Below are 26,960 nucleotides of genomic sequence, written 5' to 3'. Positions count from 1 at the left end.
TTGATTCACAAAGGTTTTACTTTAACGGATTAAACTTCATAATAAAGTTGTCAAATTGAGCACATGGGAAATCCACCCTACATAATAGTACATTTTGTTTTCACTTTGAATAATGTTTGAATGGCATTCATATATTAAACCATCTGACTATGAGAAGCATAAGTGAAATTCCAAATATCCAAAAATAGTGAAGGTCAATATTTTTTGTCACTCAATACAGAAAGTGAAACCCATATACAATATATACTTTAGAAAACACTGGACCAAAGTCCTCTTATCAGATGAAAGGAATTTTGCATTTCATTTGGAAATCAAGGTCCCAGAGTCTTGAGTGGAGAGGCACAGAATCAATGTTGCTTTAAGTCCAGTGTGAAGTTCAGTCAGTGATGATTTGGGCTGCCTGGTCATCTGCTGGAGTTAGTCCACGGTGTTCAAGACCAGTGTCTCAGCCATCTTCTAGGAAATGTGTAATGAATCTATAAATTATGAGTTTCCCTTTCTGAAATGACAATTTTTTTAGACGAACCTGTGATGAGCGGCAAGTTTGAGACAACTCATTACTTTAAACAGCTTATTAAAACAAGGACAAAACCAAAGCATTTTCTTAATCATTTTATTTTTGTAATGTCAAAAAGATTCCAGCATTTATAGTCAACCCAATTTGTCCACATTCTCCTGGTCAGTCTCTTCCATATAACATAAGTCTGCAGAAAGTCAAAGAAAAACATGTAATTTACATTGCAATTCAGTTTATATTTTGAACAATTTCTAAAGTGAATTAGGCTTTATTTTGGCCAAACCTGATACACCATCATACGAGTACTTGGGTTCTCTTCTGAAGCCAAGACACTGAGCTTGTTTCCAGTACAAGGACAAATCAGTTTCATTTTGGTGACCTTTTCTCGCTGTAGCACCAAATGAGAAAGTCAATAGACAACAGTCAATCACTGCATATAATATTAACTTACTGGACAATGGCCCGACAGACATTGTTTAACTTGGGTCTAGTCATAGCTAAAGCTAAACCAAGAGATGTATGGCATTTATAAAAATGCATGAGACATTGCTAGTGTGCATCTTGACAAAACAAGGGCACTGACATGTTTTAAGGTGTGTCAGGGCAAGATATTGGTAGACAGTTCAAACATTCATTTTAGTCTAGCCTTTAGATTTGTCCAGATTCATCAGTCTTATGTAACGAACAGTCTACATGCCATAAGTTACTTACTGAAAAAGTAGAGCGACTTCATGGTCTCATTTTCTATTGTGTCGTTCATGCTAATGGTGAGGCAGTTATGACACGACGGCAACAATCTTCCCTCTCTTGATGCATCATTCTCTATAAACCAAAAACAGCATAAAATGTATTAAAGCTCAGAACAGACTCTTAAATAAAAAGATTCTTAACTTACCAATAAAATAACCTGTACTGTCTTCAATAGTCATGTTAATGGTCTCATAAGCACACCTTCCTCCTCTAAAAGTGACCAATCAAATATTAGAACATTTGTCATATTGACTTAACCAGAACACGCATGACAAGGAACGTAACGTTTTAAACTCTTACTGCATAATCGCCTCACTGAGGGTCACAGTGTCTTCATGAGAACTGGGACCAAAAACTATCCAGGCGCTGGTCACTGTTTTCAGAATGCTTGTGTAGAAATGGTGATCAGCTATGCCCTCAAGGAAGATCCATTCCCCCATGATCTGGGTAAAAGAAAATACATCAATGCAATAACAGTCTGAAAATTGTGATATGGCTAACCAATAGACAAGTGTCCTAATGGACAAAAAATTAGGTCACTTACACTTTTGTAGTCATCTTTCAGGTCGAGTGGTTTTGTGACCTCTTCACACTCCGACACCGTGGCCTGACTTCTACAGAAAAGGCACAGAAGGGCCGCTGAGACAAACCAGTTAGACATTGCAGCGTTTCTAAAAGACCAATTCAGATAATGTTGTCGTATTGCCAGTGCGGTACAGGTGCCTTATGTAGGCATGATGTTTTATTAACAAAGTTTGGGAGGAGCACGTGCACATAATTACGCAGCTGCCTGTCATTAGCAATCACGTCCCCCGTCCGACCAACTCAGAGCAAACTCTTTAAATAGTTAAATCGACGTTCACTCTACATTTTTTCAGTAGCCTACAAACACCGATATCGGAGCCCTCACCCAGGAAAAGCGGTAGTGCTCTGGTTCGGGAAAGAATAGAAGTGGCGAGGTGATGACCCATGAAGCATTGACCCTTTTTGGCCAATCGGTTCTTTTCTCGGGCCTTAATTTGCTCACAATTACAGATGTGCCTGATGTGGTCTGTGATGCTTATCTGTATTTTACGAAAGTTAAGGTTTAGGAATAACGGTGAAGATTACTTGTATAACTTTTTATGTGAATAGAATGTGTATTTTCTGGTCGTATATAATGAATGTATTGACTTGAAATGAAAGGGGCTATCAAATGTGTGCAAAACAATGATTTGGTCATAATAGGCATAAGGGGCAATATTATTATTCTAAAACTGGAAAGTGTCTCGGCTAAACTGGGCAGAGGGCAGTGAATGTGTCTGTATTTTTTATATAGCTGTCAAAATGTTGCGGGAAGATTTCGAACCGCTACAGAACCACTTGGCCTTCAAACGTCATCCATGACGTCGTTGGTCTAGTTATCGTGGCTTTCACCGGTGTACTGTAAGACCATACAGTATTGATAATACTTACATATCTACTTTTTTAATTCAGTACGAAGGTTTATTTTTTTTAAATGTGTATAAAAATGAAGTTATTATTAGAAACTAAAAACGTTATACTAAAAAAGAACACTTAAAAAGACGTTTACGTTTACCTTAGGAAACCACCAGGGGTCGCTGTCTCTTCAAATATATATACTTAAAGGAATAGTTTAGCCAAAAGTGAAAATTATGTCATCCCCTATTGACTACCACTGTAGGAAAAATATCAGAAGTGCCCTAGAACTGTTTGCTGTGCTATATTCATCAAAATGTCTTATTTTTTATTTTTTCCTTCGAAGGCATTTCTTATGGTCTTATAAGCAGCCAAACGGATATGTAAGAAACTAAAATCACAACAAGCAAGCAAATGATTCATGTTAAAATAATACAAATTTAATCTGCCTAATGGTAAAATAGAAAAGAGTAATACAAAGCTGTGCAATACATAATATAATCTGCTGGAAAACTGCGGATATGAATGGTCGATTGCCTTTAGAATGTCATGTACCATTAATAACTTTCACAATGTTCTGTGTTGATGCGCAAATGTTTTACTTTTTTAACTGATCAAACTTCAACATCAAAAGTCCTCAAATTGAGCAAATGGGAAATCCACAAATTTCATCTGGTATTGTGTTCACTTTAAATCATTCTTTAATGGCCAATAACAACAGCACGCATTATTGTAAATTGCATATATGTGGGTGTTTTACTGTCCATCTTCCCAGTTCACAACTAACAAGAGTTTGAACCAGCAGGTACATTTCTCATAAATACGCATTCAACCTATAAATATGCATGAACCGGACAGGTGGAGGGTGGTGCGATTTACTGTCTAAAGGTGTGATCGGATTATTTTGTTCACGCTTTGGCATCAGTCACACAACACGTAGGTAGGAATGAATGTAGTCGGTGTGGTTTGGAGAGATGAGCGTTACCTTTTTATAATGACTTTGCCACATTGTAAAAATATATTCCATCGCACCCAAACGCCAGGAAACAGACGTTTCTTTTGAGGTGTTTACGTGCCAAAGTATACCTGTAGTGTTTTGTATTCCAGATAAATGAGATGTGGCCCAGGAATGGCATTATTGTACTCGTTTTATTTTTTTTTGGATGTTTCTTTATGTTTACCTCCTGGCACGGAGCGCAACCAGGTGAGTGCGATTATTCTGATGAATGAACTGCGGTGGATGATGTGGCATTTATTGTCAGGAAAAGTTTTAAAGTATGTGAATTGATATTTGGTGAAAGGTCTAAAACCAACTTCAGTGACAGACACGTCTGTGAATGTTGATGGTTTTGTTTTAAATGTAGCCTGTGGATTTTGCGTCCGTGAGTTTTGACAGTTTTAAGCTTGGAGCAAAAAGACATGCTTCCTCTCAGATAAGAGAGTTCCCAATGGTTAGTTTTGAGAAAAAAACATTTTATTTTTAATATTTGGTGTGAGTTAATGAGCCTAAAATGTACACAGCTGCCTGCTGAAATATTGAAAGCATTGGAACAGGACACCTTGCCATGGTTTATTATAGTAAATGTAAAGAAACCATGTTTTTGGTGGATTGATTACAATTTGAATGATCATTATTTTACTATAAATACAATGGTTGATCTAGTTAAAACCGTGGTTCATTTGTGGTTTCCATTGGTTACAATGGCAAAACGTAACCATGGACAATTTCCATAACCATGCAAATTTCTTATTAAACTTAAATTAAATTATTTAATATTTTGATATGTCTAATGATGTATTGCTTTTTGAGTAATTCTTAAATAATTACTTAAAATTAATTTGACTTTAGATGGAGGAAACTTTTAAAACCTTTTTCCTTGACTTTGGCCACTTAAGTACTTATTGCAGTCAAATTAAATAAAAGGATTATTTAAATAAATACAAAAACTAAAACTTGGGAATTTCAGCTTTTGAAAGGTATTCTTGTTTGTGAGGTTATTTTCAACATGCCACATATGCTGTTGAAGGATGTTGGTAGGACATTGAACACCTGTTGGTACTGTGTTTCAGATAACGAACTGTTTCAGCTCAGTGTGGTGTATGAGAGATTACTACAGGCAGAACAACGCGGGGAGGCCTTATCGCGTGAGTTGCGTAAAGTAATGGTTCAACTTCGAAGCCACAGCGCATCTTTTAATCTCACATGCAGCCAAACCACAGGTGAGCCAACAACCACATTTTCGGAGTAAAATTACGTCCCCTTGGTTATTCAGTACAACTATGATCTGTCTTTCAGCTACAAGGGATAAGAGGGCACTTCCAGGCTCTTTACAGTCTAATGCCCTTCTCTACTTACCCCACCTGAATCAGTACCCGGACAGTCTGACACCCATCATTCACCTGGGGCAAGGACGCTCTGCAGGTAAACTTTACAGATTGCTTTATACTGTTCTTTTCACTGTTTCAGATTAATGTGATGTGTTTATTTTTACTCAATTATTTAGTTTCTTGTACGATAACATCTGTCTTGCTTGTGATTGTCATTGTTATACAGATACTAAAACACAATGTCAAATGTTTACACAGTGTCCCTGGTGTTAGGAGTTCCTACCGTGCAAAGGCAGAAACAGAGTTATCTCGTGAACACGCTCCAATCTCTCTTATATGACCTCTCACCTGCCGAGAGGAGGGATATTGTCATTATAGTGTTTGTTGCCGAGGTAACCCTGTCCTTGGATTCTTTGTCCTCTCATATGTTCCCCTGCCAAATCTGTTTAATTACTTTTTTAATATTCAACAGCCTTTATTCACACTCGTGAACTATGATACTTAATGTTGGCGGTCAAAGTTCCAACTATTTAGACTGAACATCTTGTTAACTAAAAGAGCTTTTTAAATGATCAAACTAAACTGTTGCGATTCATTTTTAACTTGCATTTTTGCTCTTTTTTTTTTAGACTAATGCAACTTTTGTGAATAGTGTTGTACAGAATGTTCAGAACAAGTGAGTTGTTTGTTCATCTCTGCTTTGGTTATGGGTTCTGAAAGCTCAACATCATTATGTAAAAAGGTGTTCAATAAGTGTATTTCTGTCTGTGCAGTCTCCCTGATGATGTCAGATCCGGGACAATAGAAGTTATCTCACCCTCTCTTCACTATTACCCAGACTTCACTGACCTCAAGGAAACTTTTGGGGATTCCAAAGAGCGAGTCAGGTCAGACTTTAACTTTTCTAAAACGTTAATGCATGTTTCCTTTCCCAATGCAATGAACACATTAAATAGTCTTTGATTAACATTATTATAATGTAACATTTTGGAGGTTTATGTGTTGTGTGTTGCTATGCATTTTCAGCAATGGTTAATGAAGATATTAAATATTGAGCCTTAGAATGGTAATTTTCAAATAATTTTAAGGATAATTGATAATAATTTTAACTTTTAAAGAATTTTTTTTTGGGCTTTAGATGGAGGACCAAGCAGAACCTGGACTACAGTTTTCTCATGCTGTATGCCCAAAATAAGGGGAAATTGTACGTCCAGGTGAGGACCTGAACGTTGTGATGTCACAGATATCAACTCTTAAAGGGTTACTGCACCAAAAATTAACATTCTGTCATGAATGACTTAACCTCAGCCTAACCAAACCTGTATAATGCCCTACAAAGGCAAAGTGCAGTAACTACACAAACACTAAACTGGCTGGTGTGAAAACTTTTAAGTAATTTTTCTCAGTCATTGCAAACAGTTACTGCAATTTTGACACTCTTGTTGCACTGAAATTTAACCAGTAGACTGGTCGAAAGACAAAGCACATTTCAAACCTTATCTTAAATTTGACCAAATGTGTACTGCTTTTTGACTTTGTAGAGCAGTATACATTTCTTTTTTCCTGTTGAACACAAAGAAAAATCTTTAGAAAAATGCTTGCCACTGAGATTTGCACCAGATTATTTTTCCGACTATGGTAGTCAATGATGCCCCAGAAATGTTCCTTACATTTTTCCAAATATACTTTGTGTTCAACCGTACAAAGAAATGTATACAGGTCGGGAACAACGTGAGGACGAGCAAATCATAACAGAATTTTACATTTTGGGTGGACTATCGCTTAAATGGTTTATTGCTTTTATCTTTATAAAACTTTGTTTGTGTAAATGTCTTTCAGCTGGAGGATGATATCATTGCGAAGCAAGGATATTTAGAGGACATAAAAACGTTTACACAGCAGGTTCTTTCCCAGGAGTGGCTTTACCTGGAGTTTTCGCAGCTGGGATTCATTGGTCAGTGTCTGGATGAGACCTGTTTGCAAACCTCTCCCATTTTCCTTTTCAGGAGTTTCATTGGGGCAGTTTCTTTTACACTTTTATACCTTATTGTTAAATTGTGGCTATTGTGTAATGTCAGCTGTATAGTTTGCAAGAGCGTAGAGCCTTTGACTTCCATTTCTAGAAATGTCTCTTTTGTGCTCCCCAGACAAAAGAGTCATATACAGGTTAAGAATGGCATGAGGTTGACACGAGAAGTTTCTGGTGAACTATCTCTAAGTTTTTCTTATTGTTTTGTATGCTGGAGCAAGAACCGAAAGGAATGATACATGAGCTTTCATGGTTGGAAAACCAAAACCTGTTCTGCAAGAATATCCATAATGTGTTTCCTCATTATAGATTATAGATATAGCATGATCATAATCAACATCATTTATCTTTATGCAGAGCCAAGGAATTTAAAACAACACCCATTATATTTTTGTGTTTACACAAGGCTCTTCAAAAAACATCTGAAGGTTCTTCGGATTATAAAAAAAACAAGAAAGAGATGGTTCTTTTAAGAACCTTTGTCTGAATGAGTTTACTCTCAGTTTACATATAATCCACATACTATTACCAATTGTTGTATAAACTTGTGACCTAGCATGCAATTGAGTGGGTTTTTTTATATTTCAGGAAAGCTTTTCCGGTCATCGGATCTGCAAATGATTGTGGAGTTCATTCTGATGTTCCACAACGACAAGCCTATTGATTGGCTGCTCGATCACATCCTGTGGGTCAAAGCATGCAACCCAGAGAAAAGTTCTGTATGTGATGTTATGAAGTTTTGTCTTGTTGTTTGTTCACACTTCATTGTTCATCGTTATGATGGTATTTGCACAGGCGCACTGCAATACCGAGAAGGCCAAACTAAAAAGAACCCACAAGCCATCTTTGTTTCAACATGTTGGTTTGCATTCGTCCCTCCAAGGAAAAATGCAAAACCTAAAAGTAAGTAAAATGGCCTCTTTCGGTGAGCCATCCATGAGGTTGCGTTTAACTTGTGATGCTGATTCAGAATACACAGCAGACAATAAAGCAGTTTTTCAGGTTTTGGGATTAAGTGCATATCTGTGTGTTTGTACATGTGATGTGTAGGATAAAGACTTTGTGAAGCAGGTGTTGTTCAAATCCCATCACAACCCACCTGCAGAGCTCAGCAGCAGTTTGAAGCACTATCAGACGCACTCTCTAGAGGGGGCGTACAGAGGAGAGGACTTCTTCTGGGGTCTCACACCCAAAAAGGGAGATTACATTGTCATCAAGTTTTCTAATCCTCAAACAGTCAAAGGGTGAGGCAACACAACAAGTGATGTATTTGCTGAGTACACAAGCTTGCTTATCTACATTTTCCTTCAAAATGTCATTATGGATGAGTAATGCATTTAAGCTTAGAATCGAAGGAAATAATGTACTTCAAGAAATTGAAACACGGATCACTTTTGATTTAGAAACGGAAGGTGTTGAATGAATGAGCTGCATGTAAAGCCATTGTAAATGTCAGCCGATGGTGGCTCGTTGCTTCATTTAATATTTAAAATCTTAACCTAAACATTCAATACGAAATTCATAAACCCTAATTTGGTTAAGACCTTTTCGTTCTCTAAGCCTAAAGCCAGGGCTTTTGTTGCTAAATATCGCATTGTTTGTGTAGAAATCTATGTAAAAAGGAAAACCCATAAGCAGTGTAAATTTACATATAAACAAGCTTCAGTCCTTAGTTATAAGACTGAGTTTTAATGTGAACCAGTGGTTTCTGATTCACTTCCTTTGAGCAGGATATTCTATATGGACCCTGTTTGTTTAGGAACTGAATACACCGCTTTAGCTCTGTCATTTAAATTCCCTAAATCAAACATATACAGGATATATTAGTGGTGTTTTAGAAAAAGATGACGTAGTCTTTTGAAGAAACTGAACATTATGATTATCAAACATGATCGATGTCTCCATCCCAGATCAGACAGATTAACATTTCAAATAAGTTGTAAATGTTTTGTTGTTTGCATTTTGTTCTAACGTGTGTGTGAAACAGGAAGTGCTTTGGAAACAGTGTTGTTTACGTTCAGTAGAACTAAAATCCTGTCATCATTTACTCACTTTCTTGACATTTTAAATGTATGACTTTCTTTCTTCTGCAAAACACAAAAGAAGATATTTTGAAAAATGTTTGTAACAAAACAACTTTGGTCCCCATTTAATTCTATTGTATGGACACAAAATCAAAGTCATTGGGGACCAACAGTTTTCCTTTACCAACATTCTTCAAATGATCTTCTTTTGTGTCCTGCAGAAGATAGAAATTCATACAGGTTAGAAATGAGAAGAGCGTGGCCATTTATGGGTTACCTATAACTAATTTCAACTTGTCTTATCTAAAAATGTAAAAAACAAAACCGAACAATGACAGAAACAGACTTTCTATTAGGCTATGTATTCTTGTTCATCTATCTCTTTGTATGTTGTAAACTGAATGTTGAGTGTAAGCATGTAAATTTTTTTGTCCCATGTATTTACAGGTTCCTTTTTCGAAGTGGTAATATTGAAACAAATGGTGACAGGTTTTACAACACAACAGTGGAAGGACTACCTGTTTACGTAAGTGAAATGCTCTTGTTATGCCGGTAAGCAATTTTTTATTTTAGGCAGTACGTTAGCACGATCACGAACTACAATAATCATCACATGTCATAAAGTTGGCTATCAGTCAAATATTGTGAAACTTTGTTCCAGGGTTTTAAAAATGTGATTCATGGTTCAATAACAATAAAACAAATTCGGGTGTGTTTTTATGAGACTACACCCATTCTGTCCTCTTTATTTCTGTTTTACTGTAGTTGCTTGCCTTGTTAGAAATCACATCTAAGAAACAAATATTGGTAAAGCCTGTAGCTTTTGCTTCTTCAAAAATCTTGTCCTTGATCTACCCATGCCTACCCTTACCTCAAAGGGTAGATGACATTTTTTCACCAAGGTAGTTTATCTTTTACTCTTATTTGCATCGAAGGTCTCAGATGCACATGTCTGTGTGTTTTTACAGAGCACTGTGAAGGAGAAGGTGGAAAGAGGGGAACTTCCCTGCTGTAAACCTTCAGCTAATGGCTTTGTTGTGATGGGTACGCAAGCATTTATCTCTCTTGTCTGTTTTTCATTGACTGACTGGGTGTGAGTACACAGGCATGTGTATGCAGGGTGCAAGATAAACGTATAAAATTTAAATATGAAGAAGAACATTTGTGGTGAGCATGATTTCATTGAGAGGTATGAGCTGGTTCATTTTACGTGTGTATGTTACAATATACATGTCCAAAAGTGATGTCAGAAGGGCATATTTTCACTCTTACAGACTTATTTCTTTTTAATGACCCCTCAGTTTCGATGAAACCATAAAAATATGAGGTGTATGGTACAAAATGGAGAAAACCGTAATTATGGTTTAGATATTTGACTAGAGCATAACGCAGAATATTGGCTATATTATAAAATACAATGAAGAGAGTACACAGAAAAACAAAAAGCTTATAGGAAATAAAGCATACATTTTTCAGTTGTTCTCTCTTGTTTTTTATTTAAAAGTCATTATTGTGGTCTGAGTTAAATTTGTGCATAATGGTTCATGTAATTTTTGCCAAACCTCCTTAAATTCTTTTCAAAGTTGATTTCTAGTTTGCTACACATGGGTTAAGACGTCAATGTCCAAAGCTGGATATCACATGTAGCCAGTTGCCTACCGTACAACAAGCAACAGCAATAATGCAAAATACAATTTTAGATGATACATTTTTTGTCACTTTTCGTTTTAGTTGGGTTTTTCTGTGAAGAAAACAGAGTGGGATCAGAAGTGGAAATTAATAAGTGGTTTAATGTTGATATGATGTGTAAAGAGTTTAATGGTATTGTTTGTAGGTTATTTTAAGAATGGAGTGGCTACAGGCGAGGTAGACGTAGAACTACAGAAGTTATCTGCCATACGGCTCCTGGTTCATTCTGATTCTGATGTCTGGGTTCTTCTCAGCGAGGTGAGTTGCTCTGTTCGTAGCAGACAGCCACAGTATATCTTTGACTGTCCTTTATGTAACTAACCAAGCCTTTTCCAGGAGGAGCTGAAACTCTTGAAAGTAAATTGTTTGCTATAGAGTTGAAAAGAGTTATGTCATGATTCACTGGCCTTTGTCGTTTGTTGGCCTTTATGAAGTTTTTGCAGTTTTGCAGGATGCAGGGAACAGTTTTCCCATTTAACTAAACCAGTCCTGGTTCAGAAAAATGTGACAATTAGATGACCTGTCTTGTTGATAATAGTTGGGGACCAATGTGGGCAAAATTATTTAGTTTTCTTAAATAACTTTTTTCTCTTAATCTGATCGGTTCAAAACTCTGCTACTTTTCCTTTTGCCAAAGCATACCCCCCAAAAAATTGGACTTGATTTAACAATGTTAAGAAAAGAATGTTTTCGGGTGAATTGTGGGTGAAAAACTTAAACTGCTTATTTTACATTCAAATAAATTGAATAATTGAGGTAGAAAATAACATGAAAATCACCAAGATGTATAAGATTTTACATTTTATAAAAAGTAAAAAGATAGGTGTATGACATTTATGAAAAATATAAATGGAACCACAAAGTGGACAAATGTGTCCACTAACAGCAGATTAGAGCAGTTGTAATTAACAACACTTGAGGGTTAATGAAACCAGACAGGAAGCGATCAACATAAAAACACGATGCACCTGCTTGTTAGCAAAGCATTGTCTCTTGAATAAACCAAAAGTAAGGAGAATGTCATCGTCCTATTCAAAACAAACACCTACATTTATAGAGCGTGTTAGGGCAGTTTGTTGTTTAAAACGTGTAGTGTGCAGCTAAACTCAAATAGTGACAGCCAGTTTTATAATAAAACGATATTGTTGTTTAAATCAACATTAAATCAACGTTTTCTATTATTTTATATATCAGGGACGTTTTTACACCTTCTACCCAGATTGCACAATCCATCTGGCTTATGTCTATTTGACTTCTGCATTTGCATCTGCAATAGTTTGTTCATCTGCTATACGTCTCGGAGATGTCTGGACGTCTGTAATACGTCTGCTTAAGATCTGGAGATCTAAAAACATCCGCTGAGTAAAAACATCTGCTAAACATCTTAGAAAGAGTAGTTGTTAAACATCTTACAGACATCTAGATGTCTATGACAGCAGACATCTCCGAGACGTATTGCAGATGAGCAAACTATGTATTGTAGATGTCTTAAAGATGTAAATGCAGATGTCAAATAGACATAAGACAGATGGATTGTGCTATCAGGGTATTTTGCCGAAGTATTCGGTTAAAACTTGGTGGTTCGTTTCTTTAACACATTTAATGTAAATGTAACCATAGGCTAAACGAAAGATGTAGTTTAGTCATTGCGGCTTGTGTTTTAAATAACGAAACATGACCAAGCTTCTAACGAAACATGACCAAGCTTCTAACAAAACATGACCAAGCTTCTAACGACACATGACCAAGCTTCTGTAAATGTTTGCATCTGTAATCTTAAAAGTTTGAAGCTGTTTATTTTCTTTAATGAAGTGATAAACCTCAAATAGGCCGAAAGCCTCTGATAAGCCAATCGTAGTCATAGCCAATGTCCAGTTTGCATGTGTTTGCCATGCAAAATCCTTGTCGACTCCATTCATTCAAATTCATTCAAGGAAAAACTATCAACAAAGGCGGTTTGAAACGATCCTCAGAACACTCCTTCTATTTAAACACTGCTAACGATTTCTGTTTGAAAGTCCTTTTCATTTTTAAGTCTTGTTTAATACATTAAACAAGGGTTTAATGTATTTTAACACGGGTGACACACATTCTCCATTTAGTTAAAACCTCATTCAATTGTGCAGCTGTGACACAGTATCTAAGGTTTGCTTAAAAGTTACTTCTCTCTGACAGATCCTGATTAAAGTTTGATGACGAGGAGAGAGAAGAGAAATAGGAGCTGCATGGTAACACGTCATATCTCGTGATGTGGGCAACAGTGCACCCTGTTGTTCTGGGAAAGAACTTTCTTGTTGAAGGACAAACACAAATGCTGCATAGCAGGATTCTTTCCTCATGAAGTGAATGTAAATGTGTTTACGTGGTCATTTGATTGTTTTACAGTCCATGAAAGCTGTTATTCTATTTGTTGTCTAACTTATTCTGTTGTGTTATCATTTCTTGGTGATAATTGTCATTATATTACAACAATGGCAAAGCATGCAATAAAGAAATGTGACCGTTTTATATACCATTTAAGTATGAAAACATTTGGCATTCGTGCTAATGTCAGAGAATACCTCATTCCAACAAATGACAATAATACCAGCCGTTTGTAATGCAAGCTTGTCATGTAATCATTTTAAATGCTGTTTTTATTTTTATGTCCAATGGTTTCGCACCTAATAGATATGATATTTATCATCTGTATTGGTGATTCAAAAATATATCCAACATGGTTTGAAAATATTTTATATTGAAGTAACCAATACTGTGTCAAATATTGTATTTGGTATGACATTATAAAGTGAAAGATCCATATGTGACATAAAAAATATTCTGAGCTGGGACTCTGAGCTCTCATTATTGCACGTGTTTGTCTCAGTCGTCCTTCCGAACACTTTGTTATCCCTGCGATACAGAGAAATAGATATTCAGATTAAATTCAAAAACATAACCACAGGAAAGGAAGGCAGGTGGATAATAATACTATTAAACTCAGTTCCTCACTCCTGTGAAGAGAGCAGATAGATAGAGGGTTGGCGATAAGGCCTGAAGTTCCTTATTGCCTAATTCAACTGGTGGAATACATGCAAACCCAGAATCCTAGAGGAAGTGATGTGACCAAATGAAGAACAAAAACACAGGGTCCTAAAAAGCAGAAGGGCTTGCACAGCGAATGTATATTTATTCTTTATTAAAACAGGCATTTCCAATGCCACACAATGGTAAAATTCTACAAAAACACAAAGTTTAAAATACTCAGAAGCCCAGATGTAATGCATTTTAGAAAACTCCCTTTGGTAGCAGAAGGCTCTTATAGGTTTTACCTGAATTATTTTCTCCCAATGTCAATATATCCAGTGCTGATAAAGACAAACAGTTCAACAGAGAGCAACTGTTATGTCATTACAGCTGTGCTCTGATCTACAACGCAACAATAAATTCAATATTTAAAATATAAATATATATTTTGAAACAATTATGAGTGTGTTAAATCATGAGACATTAAAAAGTATTGTTTAAAACCTGCCTAAATATCGCATGCATCATAATGTACCTATAATGTTTTTTTACACACAATCTTTTTAGTTAAATACTTTTAAAAATGTATTACAAAGCAACTTAAGACTAAAATAAAACAAACACAAATACCGATAATACAAACAATGTAAGCTATTGTAGTGGCGTCTATAAACTGAATCCCAAAGGAAAACAGCTGACATGGCAAGGGTTTATTCATGGACCTACAGTAGAAGGCTTGGGGGTACTCTCTTATTTTCGTTTGCTCTTGGAGTCAGTCGTCTGAAACACACTGGATGCTGACATGAGGTTCTCAATATACTGCCCAAGAACCTGATTCTCTGATTTTAACTTGAGATTTTCTTCTTTAACTGCATCCACTCGCGCTGAGAGGTCTACCAGATGGAAAGAGAAGTTTAGCACATGCTCTTACAGTCAATATGTAAAATGACCTAATAAACAGAGTGACAAGCAATCACTGGATTTAAAATGTATTTTGATGCTTAAAAAATAGAATGATTCATCATTGAATGAATCATTTTTGCAATAATTTTTAAACAAGATCAGTCTCAGGATCCTTTTGGTGGATGCATGAATAAGATTCCCACAAGTTCACACAGGTGTCCAAGCTGAGAAACCACAGGTGTGGTTGATTTTTTTAGTGTGGCCTAAGATCCCGAATAGTTTTTGGAGCAAATGAACGTCAGTATTATATGTGTCATGGTTATGTTACCCTCAAGAGTATTTTGCAGCTCAAGGACCTGGTTTATAAGTCTGGACTTCTCCTCCAGCTCTACCTGATTTTCCATGTCACCTGTAAAACAAAGAAAATATTATTATTAATAATAATAATAATAAAACAAATTATAATGATCCCCCTTACCAACACATGGACCATCAGCTGTTCATCAATAAACCATTATAATTTTTAAATAGTGTATTTGGAGACTTCCCAGATAACATCTCACCAACAGAACAACCAACATTACCAGTAAAAAACCATTATAATTCCCCTTTAAAACCAATACAACTAATGAAATCCATTACAATATCGGATTCCCACTTTTAAAACATAATATATATAGATATTTAGCAGCATTGCCTCAGTTTCTTACCGTCCATGTCACAGTTCATGGTGAAATACGTGTCTTCGTCTTTCAAATGCACGGCTGCGACTCAAGAAGACACTCTTCAGGATGCCAAACCTGATCTATCTATTAAAACACAAACAATGAGATTACAATCATGATATGGAAGCTTATCCATCAATTGCTAACACTGAATAGCGTATGCATTTGAAAATTAATTAATGCATAGCTTTTATATTCATTTGTAGACTATTACAATTATATATTTTGTAACATCTAAGGAATAGTGCACAAAATAATGCGTATAGCGGTTCAGCTGCCGTTAGCTGACCCACAGCTGATCAGATAAACAAACCAATACGCCTTTTGCAGTCGTGTTTAAAACTACAATTCATGTAATTCCCTTATAGGTATGTATGTTATAAAAAATAAAATGTCATATTCTAACCTTTGAAATGCTTAAATAGGCCGGCAAAAGAGGTGTTTCTCTACCACAGCGATGTCCGGAGGCTTACGTCATCATGGACTATGCACCCTTTACATGCCACGCGTTTAAATCGTGTAATAGAGTTTAACTGTGCTGGTATTAAACATGTGCCTATTGAAAACGCAATAGAAACGTTAATGGTTGTCTTTACAAATATATGAACCATCCGTTGTTTACAATTAATATCATTACAAAACTCCTTTATGAAGTGTAAGCATTTGAAAGTGTTCATTTGGTCCCCATCCACCAGATAACATCCCACCAACAGAACACAACTCATTACAAAATCCACAGGGACCATTAGCTCCCATTAAAACCAAAATAATTCCTTTTGTAAATGTTGAATCTATTAGAATTTCTATGATGGTTTTATGGCTTTTTCAGATGGGTTTAACTGATTATTGGCATAATGCTCATCAATGTTATTTACTCTTTTCAAACACCTCCACTATAGATGTAAGGGCTGTATAACAACAGCTGAGAGAAAAACATATTCACGTTAGACATAAATGTAGTTGCTGAAGAACATTTTGTTAGCACATATTTGTATATGATGGATGTAGAGGGATAATCGCATTTGATAACACAATAAGCAGAATACAAATTTCGAAATGCAGTTCGCTTAAATGTGCAACACTTAATTTTGTACAATCAACCTTAGGTCAAAACTGTGTATAGAAGCACTTTGGGAGGATTTTTATTTCACATTTACCACATTTCTTAATATGGTATGAAATTGGTATAAGAAAATAGGAAAATAATATATAACATATACATAAAATACAAAACAAATATTTCACTTCTATTCTGTCTAGTGAGAAAGCAAAAACATGTTCAGTTTAAAATAAGAATTTAGGAGAACGTATGAATAAACATCTCAAGACTAAACAAAAACTAAAACTAAAAGTACACAATGTACAAATATTTAAACAAAAACCCAAGATTTAACAGATATAAAGTTATTCGTATTATTACATTCTTGAGAGTTGCAACAGATGTGCCTGTTATGTAGGTAATAAAATATAATCTGAGAAATCACTTAACAGATTATTGCAGACATTTTATAAATATTAATAATATTTAGGTCATTCAAGCACTGGTTTGAAATACCAGTAAGTGTGCTTTGTTTTTAACGTTAAAAGTTTCATGTTTGGAGACAGTAAAGGTCAGTAAATCTTTGTCTACAGTGTGTTAAAAGAAAATTTGTTAAGAGAAAACCTCAACAATTTAACAACCATAATTTCCCCAGACTCTTTATCATCTGCAGAACGATAATGATGGACAACCCCAGTCCCCATTTATTTAAACAAATGGAAAAAGAGCCATGTCAGTGTCAATGTTTTTCATTGAAGAAGAAAAGCAGTAGAAAAGTGAGTGAATGATGATAGCATTTCTTCATCAAACAAGCCTTTTAACAGAGAGAGTATTCTGGAGCTATTATAAAAGCTTTAGGTTTGACTAGCACGGTCTAGTTTCCGCTTTCTGTGAGGGGAATATATAGGACGTGTTACATAAATGAGGTCTGTGCACTGAAAACATCAAACGCTGTAGGGACACTGATGCTGCTTTAGCTGCTCGGTGTCGCTGAATGTCTGGTTGCATTGAGAGCAGTGATGGGAGTTTTGCTCAGCTCGTTCTCCGGCGTGGATCTGCTGATGCCGTTTCAGGTACTCCACTCGACTGAACCGTTTGCCACACGCCCTGCACTCATATGGTCGTTCTCCCGTGTGAATGCGCTGGTGCCTCTCCAGGTTGCCAAGACGGCTGAAGCTGCGGCCGCACTGTGGGCATCTATGAGGGCGCTCACCCGTGTGAACCAGCTGGTGGCGCTCGAGGGAGCGTGAGTGCGTGAACCGCTTACCACAAAGCTCACAGCGATGCGGCTGTTCTCCCACCTGCACGCATTCGTGGCTCTTGAGGCTCCAGGCATGGCTGAACGCTCTCCCGCATACCGAGCACTGATACGGGCGCTCCTCGACACCAGGGCACGTGTGATCTGCCAGATCAGAGGCGGAATTGAAGCCACAGCCGCACCGTGAGCAAAAGTTCAGGATGTCCCCACAGTCTCCTCCGGACCCATCTTCCTCTTCCTTGTTCACAGGGGCTAATGGGAGTTGTAGTTCAGGAGGGTCAGTTCTATGCGATGAGGAGGACATACCCTGCTGTGAGCTGCACATGCCGTCTAGTCCGATGAACGCAATCCCGGTTCCACTCACCTCTTGAGAGGGGCTGCCTAAGCCAGACTCTGCCTCCTCCCTTTCACGTTCCGCTTTGAGAGCGGTCTCTAGTCCGCTGAGCTCATCTCCACTGGTTATTTGCTCCTCGGACATAGGCGGCTGCTCCTTCGACACTCCAACGGGAGCAGATTCAGGACAAGTAGAGGCGGGACCCACTTCACCTGCAGACATACACAGACAGGTATACTAATCCCTTGCACATTAAAAAATGTATACACCCAATCATTTCTGATATTCTTTACTCACTCTCATGTCATTTTAAACTGGTGTGCTGTTGCTTTTTCGTGAAACCCAAAGGGAGAGACTTGTGTAAATGCTTATATTTCAAACAATGACATTTTAGAGACCATGGCTGGAAAGCACTAAAAATTATTATGTGTAAAAGTAGGTAGAAAGTTGTCTAATATGATTTATAATAAATATCTGGAAGTCACTGGATGTAAAGACTCCCATAGTGCTTTTATGGATGATTTTCCACTCTTTGGAGCTTAAAAGTCATGATCATTATGAATTTTTATTGAATTGAAAAAATCTGACATGAAAGCAATAGTTCACCCAAAAATGAAAGTTGGTAACCGAACAGTGCCGGCACCCATTTACTTCAAAAACCAATGCAAGGGAATGGGTGCCAGTTAATAACTCTGTTTAGAATATCTATGTTTCTGTTCCCCATAAGAAAGAAAGCCATACAGGTTTGAAATAACAGAAGGGTATGTAAATGATAGAAATTTCATTTTTAGGTGCACTATACCTTTAAATATAGCCAGTTGTCCCGAACAAGGCTTTGCGGAGCTTACCGTGGGTGGGACTGGATGTGCGAGGGCTGGTTTCGCTTTGGTTCATCTGTAGAGCCTCTTGCAACAGCCTCAACGAGTCAGTAGGTCTGTAGCTCTCCACCTTCATCCATCATCCCACAACAACAGAATAAAACAAGAACAACGTGTGAAATGTATTACCTTTTGCCAAATAATTGAGCTTTTTTTTAACTAGCCCTGCATGTCAGGACACACGTGCATTTACACTACAGAGACAATGTTACCAGATGCTTTCAAAGAGACAAGACTGTATAAAAAACAGATCTGCACTAAAACTGTATTACGGTTATAATCATTGTTGTGAATTAAGTCTTATTGGTGCAAAGTTTGTGCTCTTTCAAGGTTCTCTGGGTTCAAATTAATCTCCTAACATACATCTCCTCTCTCTCCCCTTCACTCCCTGCAGCTGTTTGCTAACATCTGATTGGTTGCTCACCTCCTCTTTAATGCTGGCCACCTCCTTCCTCTCCCCAGAAACACGTATCCTTTCCTCCTCCTCCCCCCCTCCAACTGCTCCAGTTGGTAGATGGACACAGAACACGTCCCTCCTCTCATCCCTCGCTCCTGCAGTCCCCTCCTCCCACGCATCACCACTCCACTCCTTCCCCTGCTTGCCTCCTGAGAGAGAGAGAAAGAAGGGAGAGGGAAGAGAGGAGAACAGGAGGGGGAGGGAGGAATGGAAAAGAGGAGGAGAGGAGGGAAACAGAAACCTGAAACTGAGGAGCAGGTCGCCATCATGGTTCCTCTTTCCATTTTGACTACACGACAAAACAAAACAACCCGAGTGACTTACTTTGGAGATCCATCCTGCGCGTCTTGCGCGATGTTTCCTCCGTGCCAAGTAGACCGGCAGCGCGCCGACAGGCTGCCCAACACATGCCGTATTTGCGTTCATTTCTCAGCTTATTCTCCGTTAGTCTGAGTCTCAATTTCAGTGCTTCGTTTTCTTTCCTGTTCAGAGAGATTTCCACCAGGTAGTCGTTCACCGTGTCCTGGAAGAGTTTGGTGATCTCGCACACTGATGCGCGAACCAAACTATCCATGACAGCTGTCAGGTGGGCTTGAAAGGTCTTCACCGATTCCGCCATGGCTTTATTGCCGTTAGATTTCACACATACACTAAGTTTTACAAGGAGCGTAGTTTTCTAATAAACAGATCACTTAAGTAACAAAGCTCTCTTTTGATTTCAGACACCACTAGTCAAACGTTATGTCTTCACCATCCTTTCAGCTCAAACGCCAAGAGTATCTGGTTAAAATAATGTGAAATACAATTTTGAATTATGACATCAGCTGTCACCCAAAGTAACCCAACTTTATACACAGCCGATGGATCAAACCGTGTTCTGTTCCTCTATCCAAATCGACCCTTTTTACGCGGACATCCCTTAATTCAAATCTTCAAAAAATTGGGATATCTCCACCAGATAACAGCGACGGTACTGTCCTCTTAAATATAAATTCGTGTTCGTGGTCTTTATTCATTTTAGGCTGCAGTACACGTACCGCGTCTCGACCACCCTCTCAACTCATGAGCTTTCAATTCTCGCCTACAATATCATTTCCGGATGTCGCGTTATGCGCATGCGCGGGGCTACCGTAATAACCAAGCACCAGAAATAACAAATGGTAGAATAGGACACCACCACCATTAGAAATCAGCATTACTCTTTTAGAGAGCATATTTTCTTTCCCCAGAGCCTGTTTTGGAGTGCTAGTAACATGCTAGTGGTAATAATAATACTTTTGGTTAATTATAGTTGTGGTTTAATTTTAAAACTTAAGCATTGTATTACCATGTATGCAGTCGTCACACATTTACTTGGGTCACAGTTCGCAGTACATTTCAATTTGTTACCATAAGTGAACTAGGCCTAGATAATTAAACATCAACAATGAAAATAAATAGTACTTCTACAGCATATCTTAATCTTACTAAATGTTCGTTTTAACATTTACTAGTGCTCATTTAAAATCAAACGTTAACTAACATTAACACACACTTGATACTGCAAACTGTAAAATATGTTGCACATTGTTAACCTATATAAATAGCTTTTTTTGTTTACTTCATGCTCCTACAATGTTTGAATAAACAAATCAATCAATGTGTTATCAATCAACTAAACTATCAAGTGTTGGTGGTCAAAACGTTTTCTAAAATATATTTTAAAAAAGGGGCTATGTGCCATTTAGTAAAGCTAACCAGTATGTGCTATAAAATTGTATTGGAGCCATATGAGGAGTCTTTACGGTAAGCCAGAAGAAGCACTGGCACGGCGTTTACTTGCACTGTTTTGTTCGAGTGCTCAGGTTCACTTATCTGCATCACATTCCCGAAACGATTGACTTTTCTTCGTGGCCCTCTTTCTGCCTTGAGTGTTGTGATCATGCCGATGTTCGTGGTAAACACAAATGTGGCAAAGGAAGCGGTTCCTGCTGCACTGCTGTCGGAGGCCACGCAGGAACTCTCTAAAGCGATGGGCAAACCCGCGCAGGTGAGCGTGCTATGTATATTTAAAACACTATCTTATATACTTCCATGCTTTACGTTTTATTGTGCATGAAATGGAGGTTTTAAATGTGACCTGCATATACAGCGCACATACTCTAAACACTTTAACATGATGTCAGTGACGTTACGGTTAGGAGGATCTAGTCTGTAAAATATATAATGTATCATTTTTGTCCTGATAAATCTTTAACCTTTTTGGTTCTTTTGAACACTTTTTGTGCTTGTTTGTGTTAGTACGTCGCCGTGCACATTGTCCCGGATCAGATGATGATGTTCGGGGGCAAAGCAGACCCGTGCGCGCTCTGCTCTCTCACCAGTATTGGCAAGATTGGGGACCCGCAAAATAAGCAATACTCCAAACTTATTATGGGCTTTCTCAATAAACACCTTGGCATTTCACCTGACAGGTAGAACCAACATATTTGACGTATTATGCGTTTCTACTATTGATATTAGTGGTGTTTGCTTTGTTGTAAATGCCACAATGATTTAAGAAACTCTCATTGCTTTTCAGGATCTATATAAACTTTGTTGATATGGATGCAGCTAATGTGGCATGGAACAGCACCACCTTTGGATAAAGAATTAGTATTTATGGCTGCCTGAAAAGGCTGCAGTTTCCACAAGATTGAGTATTAAGACTCAGCACTGCTTGCAGCAGACACCAACTTGCTTTCACAATAAATGTAGTAAAAAATCAAATAAATGTTTGTAGTATTTGTTTGTAGTGTAACAAATTGTACCAGTACCAGTGCACATGTTGCCTTGCATGGTATTGATTTTGCTAGTGTAAGACACCCTTATAACAGAAACTAGTATGGGTGATAGTCCCCCTCGTGTTACTTAAAAACAATTTCCAACTATCCTTAAAGTTGGATTGGATAGACAGAACTACGACGCCCTCACTGTAGCAGTGCCAAGACTGAGAAACATGTTGGCTTTATTTGCATCAGTCAAACAATGAAAATAGTAGACTTTAATTCATCTATAGAAAAACACAATAGCAAAATAAGCAACATTAACACATGAGATTGAGCACTTAACAGAACAAAAAAGGGAATGTCAAATATCTGTCCAGGACAACAGAGCTGGCCATCAGAAAACAGACTGGGAGGTTTTTCCCATGAGTCCATTAAAATCATTGTGCATCCAATGTCCAGGAACCAGAAAACTGACTAAAGGGAGAGAGAAAACAAAATAAATACACAATGTCTCCTTTAAACTAAATGTATTTTTAAAACAAAATGATAATATACTACCTGTCCCCTTATAAGCTTCACTTGGTCTTCAGTGTTTCCTCCAGCGCAGACACCACTTCAGCAGGATCTGGAAACTTTAACTTGCGTGGAGGACCCTTTTTAATACCAGTCCACAAAACAACCTCTATAACAAAGCATAGACAGAAAGAAAAAATGAGGCAGTATGAAAATAATAAATGAATCATCTATCAAATGTTCTCATATCCTCTTTTATGTGCACAATAAATACTTTCTGGGACAAGCCATGGTTGTTTGAAATGGCCATGTTACCTTTGCCCCCCTGCATTAGTGTGACCTCAAAGCTGTTACGTCTTGGTTTTTGTGGATTGAGTACAATGCGAAGTTCAGGGTGTGAAGCCCCAAGTGCCTCACGCACGCCTTCAGCATTCCGCCCATACACTCGTCAGCTTTTACTGTAAAAATGCAAAGACAATATGATGTATTGTAAATCATCAAAGTTATTTTATTTCTCCAAAAATCACTTCATTTTAAAACCAACGATTAAACACCTGTTGTAATAATGATCAGAGAGACCTGGCAGCTACAGGTCACTAAACCCAAAAGTACAAAGACCTAACTTAGAATGAAATATTGTGTATCTTTTAACTGGTGCGGTGCCACATTTTTGGAATTGTTGCTTTAAATCTGTGTTCATTTCTGATTGATGAACCAAATATGATCTAGACAATCTTGTATCTTAAAAGGTTACTAAAAGGAAAGATCTGATTCCGCCTGTTAAGAAACTTCGCACTCTCTTTTATGTGTTTTTATTTCTTCATGCCCTACCAGTGCTCGATGACCACCCTTTGTGCTGTTTCTTGCTCTTCGTTTTCAACTTCATCGAGCTTTTCTTTCTTCTCCTCCACTGTTGCTGCTACTGCATCCACAGCCTTGCGCTTCCGACCTGCACATTACAATTCCATCACAGCGTTTTAGTCTTGCATTACTTACTTTTATAGAACCGACATTAAGTGCATTTCTTGCATAATTGTGTGTTTTTATTATTAATGTACTTTTTAAGAATTACAGAACATTTTACATACCTGACTTGGCTCGAGACGCCATTGCGCAGCGATTTATTACACAAGTTTGGCGTGTTATATTGAGGAGGGGTTGAAAAGTCTAGCAGACACTGACCCCTATTGGTGTGGACACTAAAGTGCACGCAACACAAACCAAGTCGACATTTGATTAAATGTGTTCACTCATGTGGCTTGTTCGTATCAAAGATCCAACAATTCTGGTGGACACACTATCAACTTGCATCGTCGATTTTTATTTTTAAATTAAAAAAGTCATGAAACAAATACTTAATAATAGTAAGAAAAAATATATACACTAGAGGGCGCAAGCCTACATCAAACCAGGGAAATGCCGATTATCAAATGAATAATACTGTAGTACACTGTAGTATTCATCATAGTAAGCTGTAGTAAAATTCCTCAACAATATAGAACATAGTAAAAATTAAAGTATAATATGGTGTTTACTACCATTTATATTTACAATAGTTAATGCTACATAAGACCATAACATGCTATAGTTCGTATGCTATAGTATCAAAAATAATAAGATTTATAATATGAATTTATGATTACAATTTCTTCATCAGTCATGGAAAGCGTGACAGGAAGAATTGATGGTTAACCAATAGCATTGCGTAACGTCACTTACCCCGCGACACACCCGCATCGTCGTTGCTGTGTGGTGCTTTGAAAACACAGCGCATGTTTGTGAAAATTATAGGTTATTTGTAAAAAAAACACTAGAGGTGTTGAAATCAGCTTATGTTTGAGAAGTTCTTGTTGTGTTATGTTATATTTAAAACATACTTATTAAGAGATCAAAAGCACAGACAACTGAATTGTATCTGTGGGCTAACAGTAGCAAGCTAACCCTCCATATAAAGGATTGTTTACACCACACGGGGACGAATTCCGAAAGGTATAGTGCAATAAATAATTTTTTTTTAAAATTTCAAATCTTACATTGTTTTACATAACCAAAACGTAATAACAAGCGGTTTAAGTCGTTTAAATACATTTCACGTGGACCGTTCTTGTCTTTTGCCTATCGAAGCCATGACTGCAGAAGCCCCAGAAAAGTCAGCCGAGGAGGGCCTGAGCTCGGCGGGTGGTGCTGGGACTTCGGGTACACGTTTCGACCTGGAGAAAGAGACAGAACTGCGTTTCGAGGTCGAAGCAGGAGAACGAGTCCAGCTTGAGCTGTTATCTGGTATGGCAGAGGTGTTCGGATCCGAGCTCAACAAAAATAAGAAATACACATTCGGACCAGGTTCTAAGATCGCTGTGTTCACCTGGCATTGCTGCAGCGTGTCGCTCACAGGCAAAACAGAGGTGAGTGAGCTTGAATAGATAATAGTCTTGAATAGTCTGTGGCTCATAAAAGAAAAAGGTGCTGTTCAAAGTTAACGCTTCTATTGAATACAGGTGGCGTATATCTCAAAAGACACACCTATGATGTTATACCTTAACACCCATGCAGCACTAGAGCAGATGAGACGTCAAGCGGAGAGAGAAAATGAAAGAGGTCCAAGGGTATGTTAACAGAAATAAATCTCATAAAATTTCTTCTGTGGAGATCAAGAGGAGAAATTTAGAAGAACATGGAAAGTGAATGATGAGCAAATAATCACAAACACCGATGTGGCTTAACTTAAGAGTCAATGATTTGTTTTTACAGGGGTTTCCATGGACTCCAAAATTGTTTAGAAAATTGGTGTCTGCCAAATGCATTATTGTAAACATGAGTTATTTTGCTGTTTGTTAGGTAATGGTTGTTGGTCCAACTGATGTAGGAAAGTCAACAGTATGTCGGGTGTTGCTGAACTATGCTGTGCGACTGGGACGAAGGCCTACCCTGGTAGAACTGGATGTTGGCCAAAGCAGTGTAAGTAAATAATGCCTAAACAATCAATGCAACATCTGTTTAACATTGGACACTTACAATAAATTGAATGCTTTCTGTTAATGTAATCGTTCTCATCTGTAGGTGTCTATACCTGGCACTATGTCAGGTCTGTGTATTGAACGTCCTGCTGATGTAGAAGAAGGCTTCTCTGTCCAGGCTCCGCTTGTCTTTCACTTTGGATCCACAACACCAGGAACCAACATCAAACTTTACAACAAGGTGATAACAAAATATCTCTCAATGATTGAGTTTAAAGCTGGGCCTAAGATGGAGGTCATTGAGATCACTTTTAATCAATCATTTAAATAATGTATCATTAATATCTCTTTTTGGGTGATGTGTAGCTGACTTCATGCCTCGCAGAAGTGTTTTCCCAGCGCTGTGAGGTGAACCGAAAAGCGAGTGTGGGTGGCTGTATTATCAACAGCTGCGGCTGGGTCAAAGGTTCAGGCTACCAGGCTCTGGTCCACTGCGCTTCTGCCTTTGAGGTGGATGTTGTTCTCGTCCTGGACCAGGAGCGTCTCTACAATGAGCTTAAACGTGACCTGCCACACTTTGTACGTGTAGTCCTTCTGCCAAAGTCCGGTGGCGTGGTTGAACGCTCCAAGGACTGCCGACGAGAGTCACGGGATGAAAAAATCCGGGAATACTTCTACGGATTCCGTGGTATTAGCTTTTACCCTCACGCCTATGATGTGCGCTTTTCAGACGTGCGCATATTCAAGATCGGAGCACCATCCATCCCAGACTCATGTCTACCATTGGGCATGTCCCAAGATGACACCCAGCTAAAACTTGTCCCAGTTAGTCCAGGTCGGGATCTGACCCACCACGTTCTGAGTGTCAGTTCTGTGGATGATGATGCCGAGCCAGGGGACGGTGAGAGTAGAGGGATCCTCGAGAGTCCTGTCTGTGGGTTTATAGTTGTGACAGCGGTAGACACACAGGCTCAAGTGATGACTGTTCTCTCACCAGCGCCCAGACCACTGCCACGACACACTCTGCTCATTATGGATATTCGTTTCATTGATCTCAAGTAATTTAATCTCAAATTTTAATGGGGATTGTATGTTAACAAACAGAGACATTGTGTTCAATAAGGTCAGTTGAAGATCTCTATTGTAAGATTGAGTATTAATTGCTGTATTTCATAACGCAAATTTTAATTTTGTACATTTCTAAAAGCTACTGTATTATAGTTTTGTATTAAGTCAGATTTCCATCTGTCCCTTTGAACAAAATAAAACAATCCCAAACCAGTTTGACTGCATGTTTTTAAATTTCATTGCAATTCAATGTCATTACTTATAAATGAAAATAAACAAATATTGTTATTGTTAAGACATTTCACACTGATGGTATGTTGTG

General features: G+C 37.8%; 7 protein-coding genes across 18 annotated transcripts; 3 read left to right on the top strand and 4 right to left on the bottom strand.

Annotated features, from left to right (window-relative positions):
• Window positions 1–596: 596 nt before the first annotated feature.
• LOC306907334 (saxitoxin and tetrodotoxin-binding protein 2-like) lies at window positions 597–1,978 on the bottom strand. Its single transcript, XM_079479385.1, has 6 exons — window positions 1,812–1,978; window positions 1,568–1,710; window positions 1,413–1,477; window positions 1,229–1,339; window positions 801–905; window positions 597–704 (listed from the first exon to the last, which is right to left on the bottom strand). Exons 1-6 carry the CDS (start codon window positions 1,926–1,928, stop codon window positions 652–654), a joined length of 594 nt encoding a protein of 197 aa, XP_079335511.1. The 5' UTR covers window positions 1,929–1,978; the 3' UTR covers window positions 597–651.
• Window positions 1,979–2,128: 150 nt separating this feature from the next.
• On the top strand, window positions 2,129–13,585 carry LOC306907729 (alpha-1,3-mannosyl-glycoprotein 4-beta-N-acetylglucosaminyltransferase B). Of its 11 annotated transcripts, none has more exons than XM_079480058.1 (16): window positions 3,464–3,491; window positions 3,794–3,890; window positions 4,757–4,906; window positions 4,983–5,108; window positions 5,273–5,406; window positions 5,644–5,690; window positions 5,788–5,901; window positions 6,153–6,228; window positions 6,854–6,968; window positions 7,632–7,762; window positions 7,839–7,946; window positions 8,094–8,287; window positions 9,515–9,593; window positions 10,036–10,111; window positions 10,902–11,014; window positions 12,932–13,585. In XM_079480058.1, the coding sequence occupies exons 2-16, from the start codon at window positions 3,803–3,805 to the stop codon at window positions 12,947–12,949; spliced, it is 1,569 nt and encodes a 522-aa protein (XP_079336184.1). In that variant the 5' UTR covers window positions 3,464–3,491; window positions 3,794–3,802; the 3' UTR covers window positions 12,950–13,585. The 11 variants fall into 11 exon arrangements, with proteins under 11 accessions (XP_079336182.1, XP_079336188.1, XP_079336191.1 ...); XM_079480061.1 differs by lacking the exon at window positions 3,464–3,491 and adding an exon at window positions 3,517–3,622; XM_079480060.1 differs by lacking the exon at window positions 3,464–3,491 and adding an exon at window positions 3,532–3,626.
• A 317-nt stretch (window positions 13,586–13,902) lies between these two features.
• scocb (short coiled-coil protein b) lies at window positions 13,903–15,891 on the bottom strand. 2 transcript variants are annotated; one of them, XM_079479374.1, is made up of 4 exons: window positions 15,797–15,876; window positions 15,376–15,470; window positions 14,994–15,074; window positions 13,903–14,655 (listed from the first exon to the last, which is right to left on the bottom strand). In XM_079479374.1, the coding sequence occupies exons 2-4, from the start codon at window positions 15,392–15,394 to the stop codon at window positions 14,513–14,515; spliced, it is 243 nt and encodes an 80-aa protein (XP_079335500.1). In that variant the 5' UTR covers window positions 15,395–15,470; window positions 15,797–15,876; the 3' UTR covers window positions 13,903–14,512. The 2 variants fall into 2 exon arrangements, with proteins under 2 accessions (XP_079335500.1, XP_079335501.1); XM_079479375.1 differs by having other exon boundaries at window positions 13,937–14,655; window positions 15,376–15,474; window positions 15,797–15,891.
• A 622-nt stretch (window positions 15,892–16,513) lies between these two features.
• On the bottom strand, window positions 16,514–20,439 carry LOC306907719 (uncharacterized protein). Its single transcript, XM_079480040.1, has 4 exons — window positions 19,681–20,439; window positions 19,324–19,505; window positions 18,870–18,969; window positions 16,514–18,233 (listed from the first exon to the last, which is right to left on the bottom strand). Exons 1-4 carry the CDS (start codon window positions 19,973–19,975, stop codon window positions 17,374–17,376), a joined length of 1,437 nt encoding a protein of 478 aa, XP_079336166.1. The 5' UTR covers window positions 19,976–20,439; the 3' UTR covers window positions 16,514–17,373.
• mif (macrophage migration inhibitory factor) lies at window positions 20,425–22,054 on the top strand. The gene is made up of 3 exons (XM_079480043.1): window positions 20,425–21,385; window positions 21,637–21,809; window positions 21,917–22,054. Exons 1-3 carry the CDS (start codon window positions 21,278–21,280, stop codon window positions 21,981–21,983), a joined length of 348 nt encoding a protein of 115 aa, XP_079336169.1. The 5' UTR covers window positions 20,425–21,277; the 3' UTR covers window positions 21,984–22,054.
• selenoh (selenoprotein H) lies at window positions 22,042–24,772 on the bottom strand. The gene is made up of 6 exons (XM_079480042.1): window positions 24,336–24,772; window positions 23,705–23,815; window positions 23,448–23,565; window positions 22,932–23,074; window positions 22,662–22,785; window positions 22,042–22,577 (listed from the first exon to the last, which is right to left on the bottom strand). Exons 2-5 carry the CDS (start codon window positions 23,724–23,726, stop codon window positions 22,679–22,681), a joined length of 390 nt encoding a protein of 129 aa, XP_079336168.1. The 5' UTR covers window positions 23,727–23,815; window positions 24,336–24,772; the 3' UTR covers window positions 22,042–22,577; window positions 22,662–22,678.
• clp1 (cleavage factor polyribonucleotide kinase subunit 1) lies at window positions 24,336–26,931 on the top strand. The gene is made up of 6 exons (XM_079480041.1): window positions 24,336–24,605; window positions 24,741–25,018; window positions 25,112–25,219; window positions 25,452–25,571; window positions 25,674–25,811; window positions 25,937–26,931. Exons 2-6 carry the CDS (start codon window positions 24,743–24,745, stop codon window positions 26,630–26,632), a joined length of 1,338 nt encoding a protein of 445 aa, XP_079336167.1. The 5' UTR covers window positions 24,336–24,605; window positions 24,741–24,742; the 3' UTR covers window positions 26,633–26,931.
• The last annotated feature ends 29 nt before the right edge of the window (window positions 26,932–26,960 follow it).

Source organism: Barbatula barbatula, assembly GCF_947034865.1.
Source record: "Barbatula barbatula genome assembly, chromosome: 18".
Taxonomy (NCBI): Eukaryota; Metazoa; Chordata; class Actinopteri; order Cypriniformes; family Nemacheilidae; genus Barbatula; species Barbatula barbatula.
The sequence above is the reverse complement of the archived record's forward strand: the minus strand, read 5'-3'. Positions and strand labels throughout refer to the sequence as shown.

Excerpts from the sequence above, each read along its gene's own strand:
- LOC306907719 (XM_079480040.1), bottom strand. The coding sequence starts at position 19,975 with ATGGCGGAATCGGTGAAGACCTTTCAAGCCCACCTGACAGCTGTCATG. Across the intron at positions 19,506-19,680 it reads GCGCAGGATGGATCTCCAAA|GAGGCAAGCAGGGGAAGGAG; the intron begins GTAAGTCACTCG and ends TCTCTCTCTCAG. Across the intron at positions 18,970-19,323 it reads TGGCCAGCATTAAAGAGGAG|GTGGAGAGCTACAGACCTAC; the intron begins GTGAGCAACCAA and ends TGATGGATGAAG.
- scocb (XM_079479375.1), bottom strand. Across the intron at positions 14,656-14,993 it reads GCTGCAAAATACTCTTGAGG|ACCTCTCAGCGCGAGTGGAT; the intron begins GTAACATAACCA and ends TCCATCTGGTAG.
- LOC306907334 (XM_079479385.1), bottom strand. The coding sequence starts at position 1,928 with ATGTCTAACTGGTTTGTCTCAGCGGCCCTTCTGTGCCTTTTCTGTAGA. Across the intron at positions 1,711-1,811 it reads TGAAAGATGACTACAAAAGT|ATCATGGGGGAATGGATCTT; the intron begins GTAAGTGACCTA and ends TCTTTTACCCAG. Across the intron at positions 1,340-1,412 it reads CAGTACAGGTTATTTTATTG|AGAATGATGCATCAAGAGAG; the intron begins GTAAGTTAAGAA and ends TTTGGTTTATAG.
- clp1 (XM_079480041.1), top strand. The coding sequence starts at position 24,743 with ATGACTGCAGAAGCCCCAGAAAAGTCAGCCGAGGAGGGCCTGAGCTCG. Across the intron at positions 25,019-25,111 it reads CGCTCACAGGCAAAACAGAG|GTGGCGTATATCTCAAAAGA; the intron begins GTGAGTGAGCTT and ends TATTGAATACAG. Across the intron at positions 25,812-25,936 it reads ACATCAAACTTTACAACAAG|CTGACTTCATGCCTCGCAGA; the intron begins GTGATAACAAAA and ends GGTGATGTGTAG.
- mif (XM_079480043.1), top strand. The coding sequence starts at position 21,278 with ATGCCGATGTTCGTGGTAAACACAAATGTGGCAAAGGAAGCGGTTCCT. Across the intron at positions 21,386-21,636 it reads CGATGGGCAAACCCGCGCAG|TACGTCGCCGTGCACATTGT; the intron begins GTGAGCGTGCTA and ends TGTTTGTGTTAG. Across the intron at positions 21,810-21,916 it reads CTTGGCATTTCACCTGACAG|GATCTATATAAACTTTGTTG; the intron begins GTAGAACCAACA and ends ATTGCTTTTCAG.
- LOC306907729 (XM_079480055.1), top strand. The coding sequence starts at position 3,532 with ATGAACCGGACAGGTGGAGGGTGGTGCGATTTACTGTCTAAAGGTGTG. Across the intron at positions 3,623-4,756 it reads TGGCATCAGTCACACAACAC|ATAACGAACTGTTTCAGCTC; the intron begins GTAGGTAGGAAT and ends ACTGTGTTTCAG. Across the intron at positions 10,112-10,901 it reads TAATGGCTTTGTTGTGATGG|GTTATTTTAAGAATGGAGTG; the intron begins GTACGCAAGCAT and ends TATTGTTTGTAG.